The sequence below is a fragment of the Felis catus genome, chromosome B3 (genome assembly GCF_018350175.1).
Source record: "Felis catus isolate Fca126 chromosome B3, F.catus_Fca126_mat1.0, whole genome shotgun sequence".
In the NCBI taxonomy this organism is placed as follows: Eukaryota; Metazoa; Chordata; class Mammalia; order Carnivora; family Felidae; genus Felis; species Felis catus.
In genome coordinates, this window is record NC_058373.1 from 106252759 (window position 1) to 106271536 (window position 18778).

Here is an 18778-nt window from a genome sequence, read left to right on the forward strand (position 1 = left end):
CTTATGATTTTGTTTTCCCTCCCCGTGATTTTGGGCTCTGTTCATTTAGACATTGTACAACACTGGTGAGAAGAACGATTGTACCAGGGGTATAATAATGGTTCCGTAAACCAAAATCGGAGAATGCTTCTTCTCCATTTTGGGCTCCTCATGCTACTGAACCAATTGCAGAAATGGGATCCCAATTTGCTCCAGGTTATTGATGAGGACTATCAAGGGGAAGGAGGGTTGTTGCTTTATAGGAAGGGCACACAGGCTGCTCTCTGTGCCTTTCTGTGAATTAGACACAGGCGGACACAGCCCTGCAGGGGGCGCACAGCCTGGCAAGTGGGGTGGACACTGGAAGACCGTCGGCTTACCTTGCCTAATTGCACTGTGTAAGCTCAAGTGCAATATTACATAGCAACCTTATCCTATTCCTGATTTTAAGGGGATTGCCTCCATTGGTTCACCGTCATGTATGGGAGTAAACTGTCAGCTCTCTCTCAAGAAATACCTGAAATGCTGACTACCTACTTCCAAACACCCCCTCAGCTACCACTCTGGATCAAGCTACTTGGACCACTTGCAATACTGCTGTAGCTTCCTAATTGGTCTTCCTGCACCCACCATTGCTCTAAATTCTGCTCAACATAGCAGCTAGAATGATCCTATTTACATGAAAATCAGACTATTCAGCCCTTCACTCAGAACCCTCTTATCAGGAAACTTACCTTCCCAGCCCAGGCAGAGGAAAGACAAAGTACTCACAATGGCCTATAAGGAGGCAGACCTGGGGAGGCCCCTCTTGAATCATTCCTCATGGAAGGACTCACTCACTGCCTTGTGGCAAGGAGTATGGTCAGCTGCCAGCCTCCAGCAGCCGGCTCCTTTAGAGACTTCTCAGTTATCTACTGAAGATCATGCTCTTCACGCGGGCCCCCAACCAACTGACTGAGCAAGGAGGTGGCACAAGGGTGTAGCCATTTCTGCCCAAGGCAGGGATCTGCTAATGGACAGTCCTTGCTCAGGAGCTCCCCAGAGATAGTTTGCGGGTTACATAATAGCCTGATGGCTTCCCCTGCCCAGTCCTTTCATAGGTATTACTCCCTAATAAACTTTACACTCCTCGTTCTGCCTCAGCATTTCCTTCCAGAAAATGGATCCCTCTCCCTCCTGTCCATTCCAGCCACACTGCCTCCTTGCTGTTCCTCAGATAGGACAGCCCTGCCTCCTCCCTTCCTGTTTGCAGCAACCTTCTGCCCTTCAGGATTCTACCCTTCCTTGTCCAACAATGCTCTTTAACAGGGCACACAGACCACATCACGTACGCTCGCCCTATCCCCAGTCCCTGCTCTATTTTTCTCCATAGCATGTCTCACTTTTGAATATACTCAAGGTTCCACTTGTTTATCTTGTTTATTTTCAATCTCCGTCCACTAGGATGTAAGCACCGTAAGGGCAGAGGGGTTTTTTGTCTGTTTCTTTTTTTGTTTTTCAGCATCTAGAAGAATACTAGGCACCCAGACAGATGGCATCCAGCAGAGAAAGGTTTCCCACCCTGACTCTTCTCCCTTCTGTTTCTTCTCATTTTGTCTGAATTTGGGAATGTTTTCTTTCCCTTGTTTGTTCCCTGAGCTGTGCCAATTTCCATTTCACTTCTTCCTATTTCTGGTCCATCCCCTTCTGACACCTCTTCCCTGAGTTCCTAGATTTCTATATTGCTGATCTTCCTTGGCACCTGTACGAAACTAAAATATATATTTTTTAATTTACAGAGGGATGCTTGATCGCAGTTTTCATCTGTTCCAACACCATCTTCCTGAGTGTTCTTCAGTTGTTGGACAGTTTTGTTCCCCCTTTCACTTATTTTTTTAATAGATTTTTAAAAAGGTATTATTATTATTATTTTAATGAATACATTTTTTCCCTTTATTTTTTTTAGAGAGATAGAGTGAGTGGGGGAGAGGTTTGGGGGCGGGGGGAAGAGAGAGAGAGAATCCCAGGCAGACTTCACACTAACAGCACAGACCCTGACTCAGGGCTCGATCCCACCACCAACTGATCATGACCTGAGCTGAAATCAGGAGTCAATCACTCAATCCACTGAGCCACCCAGGTGTCCCCTTGTTTTTCTCATGGTATTTTTGTGTGGAGGACATAGCTGCTCCTTTTTTGTTATTCATATTAGAAAGAACTGGCTTTTCTTGGACCAATAATCTGTGGATGGCTTTCTGTAGGATGTGGTGGGGGTTGCGTGGGGAAGCATGGGATTGGCCCAGGGCAAGATCTGAACTTTGACATGTAAGGACTCTAAGCTTCCCTGCTACAGCAAGGGACTATTGTCTTCAAAAATTATGGAAAGAGCCCAAATGCCCATCAATTGATGAATGGATAAAGAAGTTGTGGTTTATATACACAATGGAATACTACTTGGCAATGAGAATGAATGAAATGTGGCCTTTTGTAGCGACGTGGATGGAACTGGAGAGTGTTATGCTAAGTGAAGTAAGTCATACAGAGAAAGACAGACACCATATGTTTTCACTCTTATGCGGATCCTGAGAAACTTAACAGAAGATCATGGGGGAGGGGAGTGGGGAAAAAAAAAAGTTACAGAGAGGGAAGGAGGCAAACCATAAGAGACTCTTAAAAACAGAATAAATGGAGGGTTGATGGTGGGAGGGAGGGGAAAGTGGGTGCTGGGCACTGAGGAGGGCACCTGTTGGAATGAGCACTGGGAGTTTTATGGAAACCAATTTGACAATAAATTTCATATTAAAAACAAATAAAACAAATAGTAAAAACAAAAAACAAAAAAACAAAACAAAACAAATAAAGCCCCTCTTTGATACAGCCGGGGCCTCTGTTCCTCTTCAAAACGAATCAAGTTCAGGAAGGCTTCTACCACCATCCCTGTTCTCCTCATTCCAATACCAACGTAGGTCTCCAGGAAGCACCCCCTTACCTTTCCAGGTAACACCAGCACCTTGAAAAGGTGTGTTTTCTGTTGTGTTTCCAGAGACCCGCCACCTCCAGGCCCCTTGGGTACTTTCAGTGCCTTTTCGCTCCACCTCCCCCAGCATCCTTGCTCCATTCCATCCCAGGTGGCTCCTGGCAGCTCCCAACTCAGCAGGATGCCCTCTCTGATAAGGATTTCCAAGCTTGGCCTCACTGGCCTCCCTTGCCCTTTGCTGCTTTCCCCAGCTACCCTCGTGCCAGCTCTGCCTGCCTTCCTGCACCGCTCCCCTTGTCCCCGGGGACTTTGCCGGCACTTCTACGTAACTTGGAGTGTCTAATTTTCTTTTTTTAACTGAAAAAATATTTTATGTTGCTCTTTTGTCAGGACAAAAAGTCGTAATGAAACTAGGCTTGCTCACACTGGAGGTTTTACATGTAACCGCTTAGAGTAGCATGAAATAGGGGCACCTGGGTGGCTCAGTCGGTTAAGCGTCCAACTTCAGCTCAGGTCACGATCTCATGGCTTATGAGTTTGATCCCTGCATCGGGCTCCGTGCTGACAACTCAGAGCCTGGAGCCTGCTTCGGATTCTGTGTCTCCCTCTTTCTCTGCCCTCCCCCACTCGTGCTCTGTCTCTGTCTCTCAAAAATAAAAACATTAACAAAAATTGTAAAAAAAAAAAAAAAAAAAGAGTAGCATGAAATGTACCCCTCCCCCCATATGGCAATTTCAAATTGTTTTTAGATGCAAAATAAAACTTACCTCATACTTGCTCAACTCTTGAACTAACTTTTTTTCTTTGACAATAAATTCTTCCTCCACTTGTTTTAATTCTAATGTAAGTTTTTCAGTCTCTGCCAAAAACTCAGTGATCTCTTTTTGTCTAAAATTGGTCTAATCAGAAAGCAAACAAATTGAAGATCTGTCATTTGCCCTGTAGCAGTCAGCCTTATGTTTTCAAAACAGCCAAGAATTAATATCTCTTTGCATGATACTTGGCTCTGATTTCAGGTTATATATTTTCACAGCAACTACTTGAGAGGGAATTTATTTATTTATTTTTCCCTCCAGAGGTTAATTTATTCACCAAACAATATCTATAACCTACATGAGGAAATGGATGATGGGACTGATGGGGGATGGAGGAAGGGCGGAGGGTGAATACCAGCGCTGAGTAATGATGTTTGGTTTCTTTTTTAACAGAGAGCTTCCCTAAAAGTGAATGTCAAACGAGTTCCTGGTTACAGATTTCAAAAGCATATTCTAGAGACAAGTGCGACTTTGTTTGCTAAATTCCTACAGTTCACACAGAGCAAATAGGAATTTCTCAAGAAAGTTAAATAATTCACTCTAAGCATAAGTCACCAGAAAGGAAACTATCTCTTCATAAGATAAGGTTTAATTAAATATTGAAGGAGAATTACTGATATGCAATAATAATACTGGGTCCATACTAACATGGAGCAATAATATTCAAGTTCCTTGAGTTCCTTTACCTCTTGCAATAGTTTGATGCATCTAGATTCAGCAGTCTGTACTTCCTCTAAAATTTCTTGTACTTCAGACTCCAGCTTCTTTTTCAAACATGCATGTTTTTTTCGTGAACAAGCAATTTTCCACTGAGTTATGACGCTGGAAATGAGAGCAGAAAGAATTCTCGTGAAACTGGCTTAAGAGTTTACTGAAAAGATACAGGAATTCCAAGCAACACAAATCCTACTATGATCACATAAGACCGTTTGAGCTATTGGCAATGCGGACGACGCACATTAGCTGAAAAAAGTAGACAAAGCGATAACTGCTTCAGTGCCGTCGGCTTCACAAGCTTGCTTCGCTACAACAGCCTGTGTTGGTATGTCTACTAGAACCGTGGACAAACCACACTTGGCCGCTCACCTCCTTTGGGTGAAGGATGGCAACGGGGAAGGTTCAAGGGCGGGCAGAAGTGACCCAGGCAGAACTAGCAGTTAAAACTACCTCATTTCAACCTTCTAGGTTCTCAAATTTTTCTCTCCACCACAATATTAAAAAGCTGCACTGGAGAACGGGAAAGATGTGCATGTGGAGTCTTACAAATGAGATTAATAACCAGGACAACAACAATATAATACACCTAAGTTTTTGCAAATACTTCCTAGGTGCCAGGAGGTCATCTGAATACTTTATATAGATCTTCTCACTGGCCATTCACGGTGACTTCGCAGGACGGGTGCTACTATCATTGGCCACTTACTAGGGATGGGAGCAAAGAGAGATTATTAAGTAACGTAGCCTCAGTCACAGAGCTAGTCAGCGACAGAGCAACCAAAGTGGCCTGTCCTCAGAGCCCGTATGTTTAGCCACACTTCTCTGTCACTGCACATAACCTCCCCTACTGGTCCATACAGAGAAGCCTGGTGAGCAAGAGGCACTACACCAATCTTGACAATTTCCTTCTTCGGGGAGCTCACGCGATTGAAATGGAAAACTTTGGTTCTGTTCAAGCCCCCAAATCAAACTAACGAACTGAGAGAACTCACACAATTTAATTTAGGAGAATAATTTCCTTGGACTCTAGCAAGCAACAAGCACTCTAATTTCCTCCCTACTTTGAGGCACTGCGCATTAAGATAATATAGACTTACTCATAACACAAATGAAAAGAAAAAAATTTTTTTTTTTTTTTACCGTCTCTGACTTTCTCTTTCCCGGTTGTCATTCAGGATTTTTATTTGTCTCTGATATACTTCCTTTGTTGCTCTAAAAACAGGAAGACATACACTGGGTTTTGCATTTGTGGAAGCTAGCAGATTACACAAAAGACTTTATGTATAATTCTTATGTACAGTAAGACTACCATCTAATTGGGAGATAAACCAAACCTCGTGTAACAACGAAAGGTAGTGGTAGACTCGTAGAAGGACAATTACGGTTTTGTGCAAGTGCAAACTGACTTTGCAGAATTGTGGTAGACCTAAGGGAAAGGAAGAATAGATTCTGGGGAGGCAGCTGAGGAAGGGACATCGGAGGTTAATGTTTGACAGAGGGAAGAACACAGATTGCCGGAATGAAGGTGCAATTTCACCATGGGAAGGACGTCATCATTCGCAAAGACGTGGAAAAGGTACAACAAGTCAAGAGTTATGACCAACATAGACTTGCCACAGAGGACACGAAGGGAAGCAACACAGTGACATAGGAGGGGTGAAGGTCAACAAATTGGTGAGGAACTTTGAATTCCTGATTGAGTCCTGATTTGATGCAATGTATAATTCAGAAAGCCAATAAAGAGTTTTGTATAGGGGTAAGTAGTAATTAAGGACGGAAGGGTTTCTTGTGAATCTAGGAAACATGAAGAGTCTAGCATAGGTATTAGAAGCCTTTATTATTTTTATTCCCTCTTTCTCTATGAAGTGCTTCATATGCAGAAATGAAAGTGAAATATGACTTTGTATCTTTTGAAAAATAGAAATATTCAGGGGTGTCTGGGTGACTCAGTTGGTTAAGTATCCGACTTCGGCTCAGCTCATGATCTCACGGTTTGTGAGTTCGAACCCTGTGTCAGGCTCTGTGCTGATAGCTCAGAGCCTGGAGCCTGCTTCAGATTCTGTGTCTCCCTCTCTCTCTCTGCCCCTCCCTGACTCGTGTTCTGTCTCTGTCTCTCAAAAATAAAAACGTTAAAAAAATTAAAAGAAAAATGGAAATAATTCATAGCTAAAACGGAACACATAATGCTGTTAAACTAGCAACAAAAATGTGTTTGTGGTTTTTTTTCCTCCATCTAAAATCACAGTGTGGGTTTTTTTTTTATGAATATGATTTATTGTCAAATTGGCTTACTTACATACAACATCCAGTGCTCATCCCAACAAGTGCCCTCCTCAATGCCCATCACCCATTTTCCCCTCCCTCTCCACCTCCCCATCCACCCTTAGTTTGTTCTCTGTATTTAAGAGTCTCTTGTGGGTTTGCCTCCCTCCCTCTCTGTTTGTAACTATTTTTTTCCTTTTTTTCTTTTTCTTTTCCACTTCACCCTTCCCTGGAACTCTGAGATTCTTCGCAATGTGCCCAATCTCATTGATTTTATTTATTTATGTATTTAGTTTCATCCACAAAGTAGTTGAACTAGAGTGAAATAACAACAACATTAAAAGTACTAAATGAAAACCAGTATTGGGTCACAAATTTGGCTCTGAGCTTCCTGGTGATGGGAACCATGATGGCACAATACTTGATTATAGAATCTGCGTTATTCATGTGGAAAACAAAACCCCTAACTCAACCCGATTCTATTTTCCCACTCTTTCACAGGGAAGGGTTCATAGTTTCCTTTCTGAAACCAACGTGAGAAACAGATGTTTAAATATGTTGTTCAACAGTGTAAGGACAAGCAACCTGCACATCCTGCTGTGTTCTAGATTTCTGTTGGCAGGAGTCAAATTTCATCTCCACTTGTCTTAGTGCTGTAAGTTAGTTTCTCCACTGCCCTACACTCACGTCATAAAATATATTCAAATTTTAAAAATAAAAAATATGCAACCCCCTATAATCTCATAATTCAACTTTTAGGACGTTATTATAAAGAAATAGTCGTAGGGGCGCCTGGGTGGCGCAGTCGGTTAAGCGTCCGACTTCAGCCAGGTCACGATCTCGCGGTCCGTGAGTTCGAGCCCCGCGTCGGGCTCTGGGCTGATGGCTCAGAGCCTGGAGCCTGTTTCCGATTCTGTGTCTCCCTCTCTCTCTGCCCCTCCCCCATTCGTGCTCTGTCTCTCTCTGTCCCAAAAATAAATAAACGTTAAAAAAAAAAAAAAGAAATAGTCGTATACATGGATATATGTTAAAGGAGGTTAATTTGAACAATGCTTATAGTAGAGAAAACACAAAAGCCAAAGCATCAGTAGGGTGCTGGTTACATAAAACATAGCATATTCAGTGAAAGGAACATTAAGCAGCTAAAGAAAGACTGAAGAATGAGGTCCCATCTATATGAATTTTGCCTCCTTCTGAAATAGTTTTAAAATCAACAGATAAGTGTAAAAATTAATACAAAGAATTCCCATATACCTTTCACCAATTTCTCCAAGCGTTACCTTTTATCACACATGTTTTATCATTTTCCCAGATATATTTTTCCAGCTTTTTATGGAGATATAGTTGAAATATAATATTGTGTAAGTTACCCAGATACAATTTTAAGTGGATAAATTACAGTTTTAGAAAAGTACAATCCTATTTTTGGGTGTACGTGCACACTCCTATTATAGAAAGCATGCATAGCAAACTGTTAACAGTGAGATCTCTGTGGGGAGACAGAGATTAGGGTCACTTTTATGCTTCTAAGCCACACTTTTTAATTTTTTTTTAACGTTTATTTATTTTTGAGACAGAGAGAGACAGAGCTTGAACGGGGGAGGGGCAGAGAGAGAGGGAGACACAGAATCGGAAGCAGGCTCCAGGCTCTGAGCCATCAGCCCAGAGCCCGACGCGGGGCTCGAACTCACGGACTGCGAGACCGTGACCTGAGTTGAAGTCGGATGCCTAACCGACTGAGCCACCCAGGCGCCCCAAAGCCACACATTTCTACATTTGAATTTTAAAATCACATCAGGTATTACTTATTTTAATCAGAAAAACTAAAACTAAAAATTAAAGTGATTTAGAATGGCAGAAATGAACACCATAGGGGGTCAGTGTTGTGATAATGTTCAGGCACATTCTTGTTCCTAGACTCCTGATGGGTCCATTTCTCATGTCCAGCGGCTTGTCCAGAACTCAGGACCTGTCTACCCTTTCAATGGTAGATTCAATGAGAATGACCCTTCTATACTGTAAAACAGAGACAGTGAATTATAAACTTCCTTTTCTATAGGATATCAGAAACTGATAGATCTATGGTTACCATATATTAAAACAAATGCAGAAAAGAATGATTAAATGTTTCAAGGGCAACAAACATACTGATGAAGTTCCTGGAGAGTGACAAGTCCTTCCTCCATATTTTTGATGTCTACTTTTCTTTGCGATAGGAAGTTTTCTTTCCGACTAATAAATGCCATTTGTTTCTGATTCCTGCCATAAAAAACCAGAGTTAGCATATGTTGAAAGGTGAAATCATCTTTTTTAACTCTTCAGCATGAGGGGACATTGCAATCACAAATAAGAATGTAGAATGTAGGCTGCCAAGTTTGGTTCATCAACTATTTACTGAACAAATTAGGAAAATAGAAACAAAGTCTTTTTGCTAGTGGTGGTGAAATCTAAACTCATGAAAATTCCTAAGCCATGGAGAGAGCATGAACTGCTGTAGTCACCATAAAACCACAAGAACAGTCCTGTCCCTAGCACTCTGTCCCTCTGAGCAGGGGTGTCTCTTTTAATACATTTATCAATTCTACCATGTTCTTTTGTGAAAGGTGAAGGGGTCAGTTAGACCAACTTTAAATACTGGCTTTGCCTCTTTCTAGCAGTGTGACCCTGAAGGAAACTTCACCTGTAGATGAGGCTCAGTATCTCCATCCATAAAACAGGGATCGTAATACCTAGCTCAACAGCTATAAGGATTAAATGAGCTATAAAGTGCTCAATCCAGTGCGTGGGACTCATGAGGCACTTTGTAAAAAGTGGTTATATTTTGTCCCCAATTTGTAGAGAGAATAATAGGAAGTATACAGTTTTGTTCAATTTCAGTTTTTTCCAGACATTGATAGGGGCATTCCTGTAACAGAAAGTGCTTTATATAAGCGTCTCGTCTTCTTCAAAACTTCTATGGACTGAACTGCGTTCAGTCCCTAAAATGTGTGTGTTGAAGCCCTCACACCCAATGTGATGGTATTGGAAGGTGAGGCTTTGGGGAAGTGATGAGGTCACCTGATTAGATGAGGTCATGGCGAAGAGGCTCCTTGTAAGAAGAGACACCAGGAAGTTTGTTTTCTCCCTATTTCTACCATGTAAAAACACAGCAAGAAGGCAGCCTTGTGCAAGCCAGGAAAAAGGGCTCTCACCAGAACCCAACCATGCTGGCACCCTGATATTGGATCTCCATCCTCTGGAACTGTGAGAAATAAATTTCCGTTGTTTAAGCCACCCAGTCTATGGTGCTTAGTCATGGCAGCCCAAGCTGAAGACAAAAACCAGTAACAATAGTAAATGTTTTAGTGTTACAATGATTTGTCATCAGCACATTATCAATTCTACCATGTTATTTTATGAAAGGTGAAGGGGTCAGTTAGACCAACTTTAAATACTGGCTTTACCTCTTTCTAGCAGTGTGACCTTGAAGGAAACTTTACCTGTAGATGACTACTGATTAGCTCAGTACTGATCTGGGGAAATTTTTTTTTGCTGAAAAAAGCTACTGAAAGCAGACTCTTGGTAGGTTTTTCAGTTGAATGAGATACAATGATTGTGACTACTCTCTGCAGCTCACATGCTGCAATGACCATAAACTCAGTTTCACCTAAGTGTGCCTGGACACTGTAATTACACTTCTGTGTGATCTAACTTTGTCTGTAGTAATGGATCATTACTTACAGAATTCATGCTTGCAAGATGTTATTCTGTATTTGTTAAGAAAATATTGGTGAATGCCCACTATCTGCTAAGCAATGTACAAGGTCCTGGGGATGTAGCACTGAGTAAATACCCTGATCTGTTCATAGTTCAGTGGAAACAAGAGATTTATAGACTACTTATGACAATGCAGTGACTGATGAAAAGGAATGGCATCAGAGGGATGTTTCAGAAGGATCATTCCGGTGGAAGGAAGGTGAACAACTTAAGGGTGGTAAAGCAGAAAGTGGGGAGAACTTTGGAGGGGCAAGCCAGTGCAAAGAAGCTGAAAGAGGTGACAAGAATGGAGTTGGAGAGAAGAATGGGATATATTTGAGAGATATCCGGGAGGTGGAATTGACAAGCCTTGGTACTTGAATGGAGTCCAACGGGTAGTAAAAGATAGGAATTTCCTTGAATAATTTCCCAGTCTCTGGGTTAGGGGATTGTGTCAATGACCAAACCCTTCACAGAGTTAGGAAAGAGATGGCAGAGCCAGTTTCTGATGAAGGTAGATCTCACAGTTTCTCTAAACAGTCTCATGGAGTAAAAGCAGGATTCTTTTTTCAAGAATCTGACGTAGAAGTAAATATAATGCCCATGGTGTTTATGGATTTGATCTAGCCCACATGAAGAAAGCATTACTCAGTGCATATACAGGCAGATGAGGAGTGTGTTTATTTTTAGGTAAATATTTTAAAACTAGGATGAACTTAAGTAGAGAGTCACCATTTTTTTTTACTGTAAATTTTTTACAATGTTCTTTTTAATATATGAAATTTATTGTCAAATTGGTTTCCATACAACACCCAGTGCTCATCCCAAAAGATGCCCTCTTCAATACCCATCACCTACCTTCCCCTCCCTCCCACCCCCCATCAGCCCTCAGTTTGTTCTCAGTTTTTAAGAGTCTCTTATGCTTTGGCTCTCTCCCACTCTAACCTCTTTTTTTTTTTTTCCTTCCCTTCCCCCATGGGTTTCTGTTAACTTTCTCAGGATCCACATAAGAGTGAAAACATATGGTACCTGTCTTTCTCTGTATGGCTTATTTCACTTAGCATCACACTCTCCAGTTCCATCCACGTTGCTACAAAGGGCCATATTTCATTCTTTAGAGAGTCACCATTTTGATCCCAAGGAAAGCACCCCATAACCATAACATGTTGATTCATGTACAGATCATGGATAGAAACATACTCATTATAAGTGTTCTGTTTCTGTATAAAAACTTTCTCCTCCTCACTTAAGACAATCTTATATTGTTTGGTAAGAGTATGCAATTTCTCCCGTAGATCTTTGCTCTCTAAATGACTTTTGTGTAGTTTTTCAGCCATCTAGGAAAAAAAAAAGCAATTAGAGGACACATTTCCTTTGATGGGAGTCAGTCATGTGGCAACTCTAGAGCACTGGGTATGTTACTTAGCATACAATAACTACGCCATAAATGTTGAGTGATTTAATTCTGTATCAAATATGCAGTTACACATTTTGGGGCCTCTCCCATAAATTATGACAAAAGTATAGAAAGGTAGTAGATACTGATGCAAAACCACAGAGTAAATCATTCATATTGAAATAAGCATTGAGATTAATAAACTGAGATCATTCAACAGGATCCATAAGTCCTTTTCCCAGAAGATAAATTACACTAGGGAAAAGAAAATGTAACACCCATAGAAGCTCTTGCTCAAAACCTCTTTGATGAGATACGAGGTCTGCTTCTTGTTAAAGATTTCTATTCAAGGACAAAACTAATGTTTATTAGGGAACTTTGTATTCAAGAAGTTTGTGTTTAAAATGTCTCTATTGCTTCAAAAGAGGTAAGAAAGTTATGTTTAGTAGGAGTGATGGGCTGAGTAGTTCACAATAACCTTTTGGCTTAGTATTACTAGAATAGCTGGATGAAAAAATATCTTAGAAGTGTTGAAGAACTAACAAGATAATGACTAATTCTATAAGAAATCAAGAATCCAGAGTAGAGGGCACCAGGGTGGCTTAGTTGGTTAAGCATCTGAATCTTGATTTTGGCTCGGGTCATGATCCCACAGTCATGGGATCGAGTCCTGCATTATTGGGCTCTGTGATGGGTGTAAAGCTTTCTTAGGATTCTCTCTCCTTGTTCCTCTTCCCCTCCCCTGCTCTCTCTCTCACTCTCAAAAAAAAAAAAAATCCAGAGTAGTAAATCTAGCACTGAAAACTCCTTTTACCCTAAGGACATTGATTGATATGGAAGAAACCACTTGGAAATGGAATTTTAGTTCTCTTACCTGACAAGAGGGACAAAAATCAACAGAGTTCATCCAGGTATTGAGTTTGATAAATCTTCTACCACTTTAACCTGTGGTCTCAAAAAGCTTCATGCTCTGGAGAAGGGTAAATTGGAAGCTAATAAGCCATGGCCCAGCCTATTTTGATCACCAGGGAACCTAAGGGTGCATTAAAGTGGTTTGGGACTGGTAATACCCCAGCCATCTGACGGAAGTGAATTAAAGTCTGTTCCTGGAAAAGATATGATCATCCTAAGCTTCAAATTGTTTTCACAAACTTTTTCCCCCCCAAATACAATGTCTGGTATACAGTTTTCTACTAGGAACAGAAGGAAATAAGACAGTATGAAAAAAAAATTGGCAGAAGCAAAAGACTACAGAAACAAACCTATAAAAACATCAGATAGTGAGTGGAATTAGATACTGAACTATACAAATATTGTGTTTACTATAATCAAAGAAATGTTAGACATACTTGAAAATTATGGCAAGGAATTGAAATAGACAATGCAGATTTGAAAATTACCAATTTAAAAAATTCAATAGCCAAAATTAACAGCTGAAATAAGACCATCCTGCCCAGAATACAGCAGGGGGAGACAAAAGATAGAAAACACGAAAGAGAGGGTAAAAAAACATAGAGGATGTGTTTATTAGCACAAATAATTGTATACACACACGTGCATACATATATATACAATTGGAGTCTCAGACCAAGAGGAAAGGGAAGGAAATATGTGAGCAGATAACGGCTAAGAATTTTGCAGAACTTGCAAAATACAGCAATTTACAGATCTAAGCAGCCCAATAAATCCTAAAGCGGGAGAAATAAAAAGAAAATGTGGACATATGATAGTGAAAGTGAATAAGTCAAAGGGAACAAAGAAGACCTAAAGTAAATGAGCTACACCACTTTCATGGATTGGAAGCCTTGATATTGTAAGAATGTGACATTCTCCCCAAACTGATCTATAGATATAATGCAACCCCAGTCCAAATGCAAACAGGTTTTTTGGCAGGACTTGACAGACTGACAGAAATTCAAAGGGCCGAGAACAGTGAAAGCAATCTTGAAGAGCAAAGTGGAAGGATTTATACTGCTAACTATAAAGGCTTATGTTAAAAGCTGCTAATTAAGAAAGTCTGGTTTTAATGTGAGGGGAGACAAGCCCAAAGGAACACAATAGAGAGCCCACAGATCTACACACATATTTACAATGTATTTATGATCTGCCGCTGATTCATGACAAACTTACCATTACAGTATAGTGCAGGAAAAGATGTTTTTTTCATTAAATGGTGCTAGATAATCTTATGAAAATATATGAACCTTGACCACCATCTCACAGCATGCGCACACGTGCGCACACACACACACACACACACACACACACACACACACACATTCCAGATGGCTTGTAGTCCTAAATGTGAAAGGGCAAACAATAAATCTTCTAGAAGATCATGAAAAAATATCTTCATGACAAAGGACATAAAAACCAAAAAGGAAAAGATTGATAAACTGTACTTCATTGCAACTAATAAATGATACTCATCAAAAGATATGTATGTACATAAGGATTGTACATTTATAGTGTGTGTACTGTTCTGTGTGTAATATCTTGTAATAAAAAAAATTAAAATAAAGTTAGAATAGAATTTCATCACTGAACTTGTCTCCTACACCTCATGAGAATTAAGATTGGCTGCCACCACGAGTCCAGTGGAAATAGTAAATGGGTCAGAGCCCTGATCCCTTTGAAGCAGTCACTGACTTGAACTCATGGAATTTGGCTGACGGCTATGAATTAAAGCGAAACCCCTTTGCATTTGCCCTTTGAGCAAGTAAGCCATGCCAGTGTAGGGGTCCTGGATTTTCCAGACAGTTGGGGGCCTGCAAACTACGGAGCTATCATCTGAAGCCTGCCTGGCAGCTTCAGGAAATAAACGGAAAGGAAAAAGAAATCCTTTGCCCAGAGAATGAAAGACAACTTTAAAAACCAACCAACTGACCACCCAGCCAACCTACCAACCTTGTCTAGTTTCTGTCTTTCAGAATCTTCACAACTAAAGAAGCAGAGTAGGTCTAACCTGGAGGGAAGCCGTCCCTAATGCCATTAGCTCATAACCAAATGGAAAGAATGTAACCGGTTCAAATCATTCTTATGGAAGAGATCCACAGTGTACTGTTTTATATTCTATTTGTCACGCAATAATATATTATGAGCTATTACTTAATCAAGGCCCTTTTGTTGGACTTTAATTATATCTTCCCCCTAATTTTTCAATTATTATAAGGAATGCTTTAGTGAATACCTTGTGGATAAATTTTGGTTTATACCCGTAGTTAAGTACTTATGATATTTCTTTTAACCAAAATTTAAAATGTCTAGAGAATTCTCCTGGATGCTAATCTGACTCAAATATTTCACTGCTTACTAAGCACAGTATGGGTTGCTAGACTTTACAGGTACCACACAACAGCAAGAGGGTCCCATTTTTTTCTAAATAATTCGGATGAAAAATACCCATTGATCTGGATATTTCTAATGTATTATAACCATAACCACATGAAAAATTACCAAACAAAGATTCACTTTCACATAGACAACATTTGCTCTTTCATATATTTAAAATATTTGGGGAGGGAATAAAAATCCTTAAATCAATTACTGCAAATGATCATGATTATTATATTATATTATATATATAATACATAATATATAGTATAATATATATTATTATATTATCATTATTATATCATGAAAAATCTACTTTTGGAAAATTTCACATTTCTCAAATATATTTAAAATATTAACTAAAAATAAAAACGAATAATAATCTAAAAGGCGTAATTTCCATCTTCCTACCTGCTTTATCTTCTGCAAAATTTCATCTTTTTCAACACTAGATGAATCTTCCAGTTTTTCCTTGTTATTCATAAAAAAATGCCTATGATCAAAGGAAGCCAAACAGATTCATATTAGGGCATGTTTTCCAGTAAAGCCACATTTATTTATGACTCCAGAAACTTCCAGTCCCCATCTTCCTATACAACATATTTATGGATATATTCACAAAACTAAGCAAAATTTTTTTTACTTGTTTGATGAATTAATACTTCCTTTATTTATTAAGAAGTAATTATTAAACACTTGTCCTCTGCAGGTATTATAGGTACTAGAGATACAGCACAGGTGAAGTCCCTGCCCTCATGGAAATTACACTCTAGTGAAGTAGAATATAAGCAAGTTATCAAAATAACAATAATAATAACAATTATTATTATTTCAGATAGTGTTAAGTGCTTTAAAGAACACAAAGTAGGGTGAAGGACAGAGAAATCCTGAGAGTGAGGGTATTATTGTAGATAGGTGGTAATGGAAGGCTTCTTGAGATGATCTGTGAAAGACCTGAATGATGAAAAGGAGCCAGATAGGCGAAGATCTGAAGAAAGAGCTTTTCGTGTAGAAGGAACAGTCAGTGATAATATCTTGAGGCAAGAACAAGTTTTGGGTATTTGGTGGAGAGACAATTATGAGAAAGCTGGAGAGGCAGACAGAGACTAGATCACGTAGGGTCTCAAGGACAAAGGAGAAGTTCAGATATCACTGTGAAGGGAACCAGGGGAGAATTTAAGCAGAGGAGAGACATGAACTGATTTACATCTTGTAAAGATGACTGTGGCTACTTAATGGAGAAAGACAACAATACAGGAGGACAGACTATGTAGAAGGCTACAGCAGTGGTCAAGAAGAGAAAACGGTGGTTCAGACTAAAGTTGAAGTGGTGAAAGTAGTGAGAAATAGTTGGATCTGCCTTTGGATTTGGCTGGAGGTTGGGTTAGGGTTAGGTAGTGAGAAAAACAGGATTGATGCATGATTCCTAGGTTTTTGGCTAGAGTAACTAAGTAAATGGCGATATGGAACACTGACGGAAGAGCTGTTTCAAGGAGGTGGGAAATTAAGAGTTCCATTTAGGACGTGTTATATTTGAGATATCTAACAGATATCCTTCAAACGGAGAGGTCAAATATGCTGGAGAGGTCAAATATGCATTTAGAACTCTGTGCTGGATATTTAATTTGGGAGTCATTGGGGTACAGAAGGTATATAACACCATAAGACTGGATCAAATCATGTATGGAGAGTATGAATAGAGAAGGGCTGAGAACTCCAAAATTTAGAGCCAGAGAGAAGAACTGGAACAAATAAAGGGCCCTAAAAAGGGGCAGTTTAGTGAGTGACATAAGAAAATATGATGTTTGGGAGGCCAAGAAAGTATTTCAAGAAGGTGGAAATGTGTCAAATTCCATTAAGAATTCAAGAACTTTAAGGAATAGGCTAAATCATTAACGTTTGGTGGTACAGGTCATCAGTAATCAGGAAAATATTGAAGTCATTTCAACCCTTCTAAAAAAGCATCTATAATTTTCATAGCCTTCTACACTGCAATGGTAAGTGTATACTCAGGGTCACAAATTGGATACCATTTATATACAACATTTAGTTTCCAACTTCCTGTGTGCTGAAAACTAGCTGAATGGTGAAGAAAGACCATACTCGGTTAGAAATGTAGGCACAGGATTTGCCTTTATTATGCAAACACATCATGCTGGACATCAATAATAATAATGAATAAGGTTTAAACTATCAATGCTTCCTGTGGACTTGTGGAGCATTTATGTTCTCTCAACTGTCCACACACAGAATTTTAACTCCTGTTTGAGTGATTTGTTTTTCCTCAATATTTGGACCTCAAAACATGTAACAAGCTTGGAAATTAAAGACTTTATGGGGGAAAAATAAAGTTTATTGATTAATAGGAAGATGAGTTTGTGCAAATTATTTTAGTTCATTGTATAATTTATTCTTAAAGAATCTTATGGACTATTATAAAACAACACTGTTTGACTCTTCAAATCTACCAACCAAGATTTAGGTGCCTTTTCTCACTTCCATAAATTGAGTAAATGAACTAAAGGAGAAAACAGAAAGAACGTAAGAATTTTCTTTTAATTTGCTTGGTAGTAAAGAAAAACGGTATAGTTTTATTAGTAACAAAGGGGGTAACTGAAATCTTCAATCACCAAATTTACCAAATGCACTTTTCCTCACAGAGATTCCATATGAATGAAAACTCTTGAAAAGCTGGGATAAAAAAAAAAATGATGAGCCATTAAAAGTAGAAGATCAATGAATCCCCATTTCATTCTTGAATGTATATTTAAAACAAATTAGCTAACATGAAGACTACTTATCAATAAAACTTCATCAGTATAGCAAGTTTTTAAATCATAACTCCTAGAAATAACTGAAGACCTGATCTGTATCTTCCTCTATGATTATTTGCCTAGTTTTTCTTCAAAATATGCATGAACTAAAACTATTGAATCACTTTCAAAGAAAAAGATTTTTTTATTCTGAGTTTTAGTTGTAGTATGACTTGAGCTTTCATACTTCTTTTTAAAAAATTATTTATTTTTAAGTAAACTCTTTGCCCAACATGGACTCAAACTCACAACCCCAAGATCAAGAGTCACAGGCTCCACTGACTGAACCAGCCAGGCACCCCAAGATTTTATATTTTTAAATCTGGTACTGAGTGCAAAGATTATTGCCTATTTTATGGCCTGACGATGGTAGAATAGCACTGTACTGTTGGCAACCGCTGTTTTAGAAAACATATAAATCACAAAACATTTAATCCTACATAGAAATAAGCTATATTATAATGAGATTACACATGGGAAGTTACTTGCCTTTTGGGGAACCTACTAAGTCCAAAATTTGTCTTTTAAACTGCCAGCAGAATCTAGGGGAAGGCCTGGAAGCCATATTTGTACTACAAGACCCCACTCTTCCTGGTCAGAGCTGAGCCAAACACTTTCTGATGGCAAAAAAAAAAAAAAAAAATCTGGGAATTCTCCTGGGAGAAGTCTGTGGGCCAATCTCTAAAGATAGATGGACCTGTGACAGGTAACCTTTGAGGGTTTGGAATGGCCATGTTTAGCCATGGGCTCCCCAAGGAGAGAACATAGTATG

General features: G+C 39.4%; 1 protein-coding gene across 5 annotated transcripts in view; it reads right to left on the minus strand.

Annotated features, from left to right (window-relative positions):
* Positions 1-18778, minus strand: part of CCDC175 (coiled-coil domain containing 175) — a 77793-nt gene that overhangs the window by 35958 nt on the left and 23057 nt on the right. For all 5 annotated transcript variants that reach the window (XM_045059984.1, XM_011283246.4, XM_045059985.1 and 2 more), the window contains 6 exons: positions 15605-15686; positions 11665-11801; positions 8878-8988; positions 5608-5679; positions 4437-4572; positions 3703-3834 (listed from right to left, as the gene is read on the minus strand). In XM_045059984.1, the coding sequence (XP_044915919.1) occupies positions 3703-3834; positions 4437-4572; positions 5608-5679; positions 8878-8988; positions 11665-11801; positions 15605-15686 (670 nt within the window). The remainder of the gene's footprint in view (positions 1-3702; positions 3835-4436; positions 4573-5607; positions 5680-8877; positions 8989-11664; positions 11802-15604; positions 15687-18778) is intronic.